This window comes from Theobroma cacao, chromosome 2, assembly GCF_000208745.1.
Source record: "Theobroma cacao cultivar B97-61/B2 chromosome 2, Criollo_cocoa_genome_V2, whole genome shotgun sequence".
In the NCBI taxonomy this organism is placed as follows: domain Eukaryota; kingdom Viridiplantae; phylum Streptophyta; class Magnoliopsida; order Malvales; family Malvaceae; genus Theobroma; species Theobroma cacao.
Genome location: NC_030851.1, coordinates 37,861,921 through 37,872,887, shown reverse-complemented (window position 1 = coordinate 37,872,887; position 10,967 = coordinate 37,861,921). Strand labels below are relative to the sequence as shown.

The 10,967-nt window shown below is 35.6% G+C and overlaps 1 protein-coding gene across 3 annotated transcripts; it reads left to right on the top strand.

The window, feature by feature from the left end:
• LOC18610008 (zinc finger protein 7) lies at positions 352-4,893 on the top strand. 3 transcript variants are annotated; one of them, XM_007045417.2, is made up of 2 exons: positions 352-521; positions 3,558-4,893. In XM_007045417.2, the coding sequence occupies exon 2, from the start codon at positions 3,647-3,649 to the stop codon at positions 4,400-4,402; it is 756 nt and encodes a 251-aa protein (XP_007045479.1). In that variant the 5' UTR covers positions 352-521; positions 3,558-3,646; the 3' UTR covers positions 4,403-4,893. The 3 variants fall into 3 exon arrangements, with proteins under 3 accessions (XP_007045479.1, XP_017972097.1, XP_017972096.1); XM_018116608.1 differs by lacking the exon at positions 352-521 and adding an exon at positions 529-863 and having other exon boundaries at positions 3,536-4,893; XM_018116607.1 differs by lacking the exon at positions 352-521 and adding an exon at positions 530-863.

Here is a 10,967-nt window from a genome sequence, read left to right as displayed (position 1 = left end):
ATTTTATATACAATTAGTATACATCTCATTGTATTATAACAAAATTTACATTTTGATCATGTGGTAAGTTATTGTATACAAATTGGTAATGCATCAAGTATAAATTTGATGATGATAATAAAAAAATTATATTGATAAGGTTTTTTATATGTAAAAGTGAGAAAAAAAAAAGGAAAAATATAAAGGGGAAATGTATGGGCTAGAATGGGATGATAGGCTCATGTCCATGCAAATTCCATAAGTGAGCATGGGAGTGTATCTGACAAATGTCGTTGGGTAATATTGGAAAAAAGAATCTGGCCACAAGCAACTTTTTAAAGTAGGACATAGAAAGAAAGCAAAGAAAAAGAAAGAGAGAATGAGCAATGAGACACTAACATTTTATAGTATCTTTTTGTGGGACTTACAGTAAGTACCCTTTGCTTTTCCATGTCTCTTTGTGTGCTCTCTCTCTCTCTCTCTCTCTACTCATGTTTGTAGCTGTTGAAACACTGGAAGAGCCCAAAATTCAACAAACAGTGGTTAGTGTATTATCTACTTTCTTCCTTTCTTTTTTGTTTTTTTGGTTCTGACTTCTCTGACTTTGCTCCATCATCCCCATCTCTCTAAACCTCTGCTTTCCCACAATTGTACACCTCTTTTTCTTTCTCTCTCTCTCTCTCTCTCGGCAATCTTTTCTCCATTAATTAACTTTTCATCTTCAACTCTAACTGTACCATTTGTGGTAAAAACTAAAAAAAAAAAAAAACCATCCATAAGCCAGAGCTCTGTCTTGTCTTTTGATACTTCTCATCTCCTAGCTTCCATAGCTCACAAAGTAGCATAGTACTCAACCTTACTTTGCTGCTTCAAAGATATACCAAGTAAGAATCTTTTTCACCAACTATCTCATAGGCTATGGATTTGATTTTTCTTTTTTCTTTTTATTTTTTTGTTTGGGTTAGCTCTTGTTTTGTGTTACTAGTTTAAGCTTCAGCTTTTTGCACTGTTTATTTTAATGTTGTTGAAAGTTTTTTTTTTAATTTACTCTTTGTTTTCTGATGTGGATTTCGTCTAATTCATTTTACCTGAAAGGTCATCTGGGCTCTCTTGTTTTCTGTTTCTTTTTATGATTTTTTTTCCTTTTTAGTGAATTCAGATGCATTTTCCATCTCAATTGTTGCAGCTGGTTACTATGCTTTTGGTGAAAAATTAGACAGTTTCCTATTCTGACCACAATTCATTTTCACTTGTTTTACATTCTGAACTCAATACTTTTCTTTTTTCTGAACATAAAAGATAGGAAAAACAAAACAAAAAAAGTTGTAAAAATGGTTCTTTGATTCCACTGTTCTGATAGAGAGAAGTATGGAAGAGAAGAACCCTGAGGTTGAATTTAAAAGAAGGGAAATTCTCTGATTGGGAATAGCAACATGAAGAAGTAGCTAATTGGATAAAGAGAAGTGGAGAAAAATAAACCACTTTTTCCAAGGCAATTCTGTATATTCTTCATGCATGTCAGTTTAAATCCATGAATAAAGCATATATGGATAAGAATCACCTATTGCTTTGAATTACTTCAGTTAAGCTTCTTACTTGTATCCAATTCTCTCCTGCTTTTTCCATTAATCTCTTTGACTGATTAGTTGTCAAATATGTTCTAAAATTAGCTAGGATATATCTAGAATCGGGTGGAGGATGCTACTTATAAATTGTTTTGTTTAAGTATTATGGGGATTGCTAAAAGTGAAAGGTGGAGAGTTAAGGCACTGAATCACTTGGTTAATTTTGTATGTGACTCAATTCACTTAGTACAACCAAATGGCTAGCGCAATATTCTTCATTCAACATCATTCTTGAGAAGGAAATGGACTCAAGAATGTAAATTTTGTTTCTTCCTTAATTCTCCATAGTGTTTGCACTGTGTTTGTGTCTCTCCAATTTAATTCCTCTGCTGAAACAGTTTCTCTTTTTCCTATGTTGATAACTTGTAGATATCAACTAGCGTCTTGTTGCATTCATGTAATGCTCCAAGGAGTGTATGATGCTATTTTCTTCTTTGTTATCAATTTTTACATGTGACCAACCATAGGAAGGGGAAAGCATGTGTAATTTTCCGGGCAATAAATAGCTCAACTCTGGCATGTTTCATGGCCACCTGCAATATCACGTCTTGTTTGTTTAGAGTTGCTAGTTTCAAGTCTCTAGCACACATTTTAGGCTCATTTATTTGCTTAGCTCTTGCCTTAACCTGACTCTAATCTCTTGAATTCTTCTGATATCTCTTGTATATATGCAATAAAGCCTGTCCTCACCTTTTTTTGAGGCTTTTATCAGTGCTTTTTACCTCGGAATATGTCTTGGGTTGTATGCGCCATGGCAATGTGTCCTTGTGTACGGTAACCCAAAAAAAAGAAAAAGAAAACAATCTGATCACATGGACGAGCTACACTAGAAACCTCACATGTTGCCCCCTCTATCATGAATAACTGATGTCCCCCTATTCTACTGTAAGGAGAAAAAAACTAGAGAGTATTAATTGTTATGCTTAAAAATAAAATTTTTTTTATGCCTTAATAATTGTCATCAGACCATGTTTTCCTTTTTCCCAAACCAATTTAAGGCAGAGAATCTTCTTTGGCGAAAAGAAATTGTTGCTCTCTGTTAATTGGTTGTATATATTGCTCATGAAGCTGGAAAATTGTACCTTTAGGAAGGAGTAAGAATAGAACCATAGATTAAGAATTAGGTTAATTTTGAGTTCAAATACCAAGTTTGTTACTCCTTATATCCCACGCATGCTAGTGTTGCCAATTATCAGACAGCTTGCTCCATGCTTTTGATATATGTTTTCAAGAGAAACAAAGATATTTTTATTTTTGGAAATATTTGCTAAAATATTTATAAGGGAAGTCAAAAGTTTAAAGAAAGTTTAGAATATTTTTGTGGTGGAGAATTTTCATATCATTGTCAAGTTGTGTGGTTTGAAAGCTTGTTTTTGAGTGGCGTACATGGACAAGCTTGTAGGAAAGAAAGTAGAATTTCAATCTGTAGTCTCCTGATTTGGAAGAAACAGTAAAACCTGAAATCTTGAACAGCAGGCCCGAGGGTTACAGGACATAAAATATGTCGGACCATGAAATTTCTTTGTTGCCCCTTAATCTGTTAGTGGGTAGGTGTATTCATTTTGTCCTCACTTACAGTGTTTTCACAATTCACCCAGAGCGAGATCATCTTAGTAAGAAGTTGGACATGCCTATTACATCCAGCTATTGTTTTGATTTTGTACAGATACAAAATGTGTATGCCTCTCGAGAATTATCGAATGGTATTTGTCTTCTTGCACGTGTAAGTGGAGATTGTTACATAATTTTGTTAAACAGTGTTGTCTATATTCTTAGGGTTGGTTTTTTCTTAAGGAATCAAATAGAAGTTGGCATGCTTACAATAAACATGATGGCTTACTTGTCAGTTTCCCAAGCATGAGAGACTGTAATAGACCTGCCATTCTTACCCTTTGCATTTTTCTTTCTCACCTGTAACTTTTAGCAAATAGTCCATTTTTTTCATGCATGCAGGTGTTGAAGAGCTAACTAACTAGCGCTATTTGCATTCGTACCGGATATCAAAAGCAACAAGCACCAGGCATTGCTGCCTTTACCTGAGTATGACACCACCAAACCCTGGGTTGGAATCTGAAAATGATTCAGAAGCAAGCAGCCAAGTGGCTTCCAACATATCTGCACAAGAAGCAACCCCTGATGCCTCAAAGGATAGCACAACCACTGCATCATGCCTCACAAATCCCATAAAGGCTCAACCAGAAACAGGGTCTGTTTCCCTTGACCTGACTCTTCATTTTAGAGCCACTGATGCTGTGATGAAGGGCACTGGTGACACTAGGAGTGAGATAGCAACCCATAGTTTGTCAGCCACAATCCCAAGGGTTTTCTCTTGTAATTATTGCAGACGCAAGTTCTATAGTTCACAGGCACTGGGTGGACACCAGAATGCTCATAAGAGGGAGAGGACAATGGCAAAGCGTGCTATGCGGATGGGGATATTCTCTGACAGGTATACAAGCTTGGCATCTCTGCCCCTTCATGGTTCTACATTTCGGTCCCTTGGGATCAAAGCTCATTCTGCCATGCACCAAGGAATCATTTCATCACAGAGGCCTATTGATACAAGAGCTGGAGCAAGGTTTGATCAAGGGTATTTTGGAATGCCAATGTTCATGGAAGATGATGATGTTGACTTGTTTTGGCCAGGTAGTTTTAGACAGGTAAATGAAGGAGTTAGTGGTAACCTGGCTTTGGAGTTTGCTCCAAATTCAACTCAAAGTTCAAATATGGGTTTTGTAGCAATGGCATCACCACCAAGAACAGATTCATCTTCGCCCGATCTTACTCTGAAGCTCTAATTATATTAAGGTTCCTTTTCATCTAAACGTGCTACTCATTATGGTGCTCACTCTGTACAGTGAGATGCATTAGCAATGGCTGCTAGCTCCTAAAATTATTTTTGCTAGATTTCTTTAACCGTTAAATTTTCTACTTTTCCTGTGCCATTGGTTTGCGGCTGATGTGCAAAGTTTGGGGTATGAAATGAAAGCTATAGCTTGCAGTGATGATGGTACTATTGCTTTTTGGCCATGTTTGATGCACCAAATTATGAGGATTACTTAAAAGCCTTTCCCCGGAGCAACATTGAGCTATCTGACTAGCGGGGATATTTCTACCATCTTAACATTTTGCTTTGGGAGGCAATAAACCCACACCTATTTGCTCTTCCTTAGTTGTAATGAGAGCTATATGTAGCAAATATTCTGCTTTGGAGCTTCTGTGACTGAGGATGTGAACTATTCATTCATCCAACAAGAATAATATGATAGGTTAAGCTTCCCTTTTCTTATTTGCACCAATTCATGGTATAGAGGCAGGAATTAGGCAGAAATTCTAGGATAAGTCGGTTCAATCTCCTTTCTTTTAAAGATTAGAACGGATCCAATCTGCCAAACTCCAACCAGATTAAGTCCCAGTTTGTTTGAATTTTGAAAGACTTTAAAGATTGTAGAGTGCTAAAATAAAAGAGGAAGATAATAGCTCAGTTTCATTAATAAGGATAACGATTTTTATAACTTTACAAAAAAGAATGTTAAAAAACAAATAGATAAAATTAAAAGAAAAAAGGTAGCATTACTTGAAATTGCCACACTACTAAGTTTGTGAGTTATCCCTCATATTTGTTTTAACGGTGAAAATATGGTCAATATAAACAACCAAATTACCACCAAATAAAAGAAATTAAATAATCACCAAGTACAAGACATGTAATTAACACACAACCCTACTTCTCTAAATTAAAAACTAACTTTTCACAGAGTATTGCAAGTAGAGCTTAACTTTAAAACACCTCCTTAGGGTCAGCTTTTAATACTCCCAATTTGGATTAGAATTCAAATCTATCTTTTGGAGTTATATGTTCCTGAATCACTCCCATGCTTATCTTTGTAAGTCTCCTATGGATAAATAATTCCATTGTTGCCTTGGAGGCAAGGGCACTCATATCTTCCAATGCTCTAGAGTTTATTGACCTTTTGAGCATCTTGGCCATGAAAAACACCTTTTCATTCACCTCATGTTCCTCGGCTACTACAACTTTTTCTTCTCTTTGATTGGCTTTGTTTTTGCAAACTTTCTCCATGTAACCAAGTTGGTTACAAGACTTGCATGTAACATTTGGTCTGTACTAGCAAAAACACTCATTATAATTGTAATTTTTACAATAAGAATAGAGAAGGTATTGAGCCTTTTGTTTACCTTATTTCTTATCACCATTTTTCTTCTCACTTGCATATGCCAGTAAAGCATTTTCTACATGATCTTCCAGCCTCAAAGCTCATCTTTGTTCTTGAACTTGAAGAGCATTTACGAGCTTTGTCATGGTCAATGTGGACATATCCTTCGAATCCTCTAGAGAAGATATTTTTGTTTCAAATTTCTTTGACAGGTTTACAAGAAATTTATTGACTATTTTTCTCTCTGCTAAATTTTTCTCAAGTAATCTCAACTGATTGACTACTTTCAAAATCTTTTCGAAGTAGTCTTTCACACTTTCCTCATCTTTCATCTTCAATACTTTGAACTCTCTAAGCAAATTTAGGGCATATTTGACGAGTCTTATCACTGCCATGAAACTCAACCTTCAACCTGTCCCATGCTTCTTTGCTAGACTCACAATATATTATATGAGTAAAAATAGAGTAAAAAACAGTAAAATGAATACAAGATAAAGCTTTATAACTTTTCGCAATTTCTTTGCTCTGCTGCTTTAATTGTGCGATTATTGGGTTTGATTGCCTCATCTCAAGAGGATTTCCACCAACTTCAACGTTCCCCCTAGATCGAATGGACGAAGATACGTCTTCATTTTTACTGTTCATATTGGGCAGTTTTCTCTTGTAAAAATGGGTGGAGCGATAGCATTGAAATTTGCAAAAGCCATTTTTTTTGTATTTCGAAGATAGATAATAAAGGGGAAGAAAGAAAAGATAATAGCTCTAATATCACGTTAGAATTTTGAGAGACTTAAAGAGATTGTTGAGTCTTATTTGAGATTGCCACACCACTAAGTTTATGGGTTGTCTCTTATATTTGTTTTAACTGCCAAAACATGATCAACATGTAAAACTAAATAACTACTAAATAAAAGAAACTAAATTACCACAAAGTAAAAGACATGTAATTAACACACAGCCTTATTTCTCCAAATTGAAAACTAACTTTTCACAGTAAAGAGTATTGCGACCAGACCCTAACTCCAACATAGTTCTAAACCCTTGGCAATTCCAAACATCTTCCCTTTCTATGCCAGGTTTCCTTCTTGACTCACCGCATTCTAGGCATTCCTCAGCCTTGGCAACACCCTTATCAATTCCCTTGTCTTCCAATCCATGCTTCTTATCATCAATGTGCATCTCATTCTTGGCAACACCCTCAGCAGCCAACTTCTCTTTCCCACCTAATGACACGCCAATAAAACCTTAGCCATGCAACTTAGACAGAAAATCTTATCTGCATTCCCGTTCATAGCAAATTCCGTATCTAGAAAAACTCATCTACCACCTTTTCATATTCAGGCAGCCGTCTGTCCTGAAGATGCATCCACCTCTTATCAATTGCCATGTTTCTGTATGCAATAATATGTAAGGCCCGTCAACTTGTCAAATTATCAAAAGTAATCAAACTAACATTGATTTTTTACTAAAGCACATGAATTGATTAGTAAGCAAAGAACATCAACAAACACTAAAGTTGCAGCCCGAGATTTTTCAGTTCCTGTCACTTAGATTTATTGTGTCCTGAAAATTCTAGCCTAAGTTTTGATAGAGAAATTTCTAGGTAGTCGAGTTTATTTCTTTAAACCAACTAAAGTAGAGCATTTACAGTCCAAATACTGATGCAGATATGGAAAACCAGAGCAATAGCTGTAACCTATTATGTAGGGTAAAAAGAATGTAGAAGGAAAATCGTGTCTCATAGCTCATCTTATTTCCCCATTAAAGATGAGCCAGTTCAGCAGCAAGACAACACTATATCACAAATCTGAAATCTTGTAATTAGTTTGTAGCTCAAGATAAGTGAATTTAGAACATACTAAACACAGAAAAAAAAATGTATCCAACAAAACGAAAAGATTTTTGTGGTTTGCCTTTGAAGCCCAAATCTCCGAGGCGACAGATTTCACTCCATAAAAAAGATGAAGTTTATAAGGATTGTTGCCCTCAACCTCATCAAACAACCTTAAAACCTTACGAGAAACAATTATATTTTTTGCTCATAGAACATCAAAGGAATCAGCCTTTGACTTGGGGATGTGTATGATCTACAGGAAATTGAGGCCTCAATATCATCAACGGATCATCATATGATTCATCAGTCCAACTGCCGAGAGTCTTTATTTCAAATAGTCTCTTGGTAAAAGATGATTTTGTGTGTTTCTCACAACCAGGATACAGTTCCACCTCAGTAACATGCGGCAATTGTGAGGATTTCTTTGCTCCGGCATTCAGTTCTTCCTGACCAGAGTTGTTTGCACCAACACACTTTCTTCCACTCCCTTGTCTTCCATTTTATTCTTCTTATCAATATGCATCTCATTCTTGGCAACACTCTCAGCAATCAATTCTTCATTCCCATCTGATGACAGACACTCTAATAGAACCTTCGCCATGGTACAGCCAATTAGTATAAGTGTGTTCCATTCCCCATTCAAAAAGATCACCTTACTTCATCTCGTGCCTTCTAATCACTGTTGTTGCATTTGCGGCATGGACAGCAAATTTTATCCTCATAGCAAATGCCATATATAGAAATTCCTTTACCCCCTTTTCATAGTTAGGCAGCTGTCTATCCTGAAGATGCATCCCGCTCTTATCAATTACCTTGTTTCTGTATACAAACATTACATAAGGTCCATCAGCTTCACAACTAATCACAAGTAATCAGCCTCAAGTTCATATATGTTTTTAAGTGCATAAACGAATTAGGAAGCAAAGAACAACGACAAACTTTAAAATTTGAACAATGAATCAAATACACCTCAAAGGTTCTCAATTCCTGTCACTAGACCACTGAATCTTGAACAATGTACCCTAAACTTTAATGCATATATTTGTAGGCAATCCACTTTCTTTAAGCCAACCAAGTGGAGCAGTTACTGTCCAGATACTGATGCAGATATGGGGAACCAAACAAATAGCTATCATGTATAGGGGAAAAAAAAATGCTTTGTTCATCTTATTTGCCTGAGCCAGTACAACTTCTAAAAGGCAATTCCAGCAGCAAAAAACCACCCACTCACAAATCTGAAATCATATAATTCCTTGTAACTTGGCATCAGCTTAGGTCCACATAGAGCAAACAAAAGCACCAAACACAAAGGGATAACAAAAAGGCAAGTATCCAACAAGATGAAAAGGATTAATATGATTTGCCTTTGTACCTAACACCAAAAAACACAGAGGTGACATAAAGAAGATTTAACTACAGTAAAAAAAGCTGAAATTCACAATAATTGTTGCCTATTAAGGATAAGCCCTCCACGTCACACAAAACTCTAAGCCTCAATTCCCCTAATAGACAGTTGCTTGCATTTTTCTGCTTATAAAAATGACTTATTAGTATGTAGTAGTGGGTCCAAAAACAGGTTGTTAAAAAATATCAGTGAGCAGGGTATCGGCATCCCCGAAACTTGATGCAAAATATGTTGGATAAAGTTGCACCAAAAGAACAAAAAAAAGGTTACTGGATAAAGGTTGTGAACTGTGAACACCCCATGCATGCGGGTGGACATTCCAAACACAAAAATCCAAAAGTGATTTCAAGTTCAAGCCATTCCAACAATATTAACTCATGCAAAACAAACAACTCCATTACTTTACAATTTAGCTAAAGAATACTCAAGAAAGCCCAAAAATCAGCTTGATGAAACTTCCACAGTATCCGACTTCTCAATATAACCCCAAAGGCACATGTCAACTGGAACATAAGTAAATATCTGAATGTTGACTAAATTTCCCCGGAGTTTCTCAGCAAACAAACATAACCCATACCATAATAAAGATACACATATCTAATCCAACATAAATCATTCATTTCTCCCACCAACCAAACATAAATAAGACCCCATTCTCTACATTTTTCTAACGTTTTGCTACCATCCAAGAAAGCCTACTAGTGAAATTTTACTTGCTTCAGCAAGAGTATCTCCTCAAGAGATTTCCAAACCACTCCTGACAAATCAAAATAAAATAAAAAAGGCACCTTTTAAATTTTTTATGTATATGTAAATAAAATAGAACAAGAAGTCAAAACAAATCTGTCGTTTTGTCAGTCCTAGAGAATATTATATTACATATACGTACAAAACGCATACAAAGCATATATTTCACGAAGTAGTTCGGGTCGAATGTATAATGGGCCTGATGGGCTTAACATTGCTTCGAATGTGGTTCGGGTCCATTGACCATTTCTAGGCCCACTTAAATGAAATATTTTTTTGGTCAAGTATTCTAGATAAGCAAATTACTGGGTTTGTAACGAACTAATGCTCCGTTTTTCTCCCTTTGTAGGATACTGAGGCGTTTGTCTTTTGCATTCGTGCTGATTGGGAACAAGTTCTAACTCATGAACAGCTTGTGGATACCTTCTGGAAATATTGTCGAGGCGGCCGTTCTGCTTCGTGGCTTTGACCATCTTGGAGACCAGCTATTCAAAGAATGATGTCATGATTTTGGAACTTTGAATGCTTCAAAATAGATTGGTTCTGTTTCTGTTTTGAATTCAAATGTACAAATTCAGTATTCTATAGGTTAACGGACGTGAAACATTCTTATAATCAATTAGGATGGATCAAAAGCGGTGGTGGGAGGTGACAGTCGCCTTCAAGTTTTTAAAATTTATTAATATTATTATTATGTATAAAATTTAAAATATATAATTTTGTCATTTTTAATTAAATCAAACAGTTTATTATAAAATAATAATATATCAACTTTCATATAAAATTTTAAATTCATCATTGCAATCAATATTCTAAAAATTACTGATGGGATTATCATACTTCAATCTTCATCTTATGCTTGGATGCATACTATAGAAGCATGAATGATCATTTCAAGTGTACGGAATAAAATTTAAATATAAAATCATTTGAATTAAAACAAATGACGTAATCAATTGAGTCAATACAGAGTGTTTGACTTGTAAAAAAAAATTAGGAATTAGGAAAACAAGAAAAAAGAAAATAAATACTAAATAAATATTTAAGCAGGGAGGGCAACTTGCAGCAACATAAGGCCAATAACGTGTTGACTTTCCTCTACTCAGGCAAAGCTAGGCCATGTTCTCATGCCGCAGTTGACGAGAACTGGCAAGACCATAGATAAAGACTGGAGATGCTTAGCCGCCAGCAGTTAAGAAGAA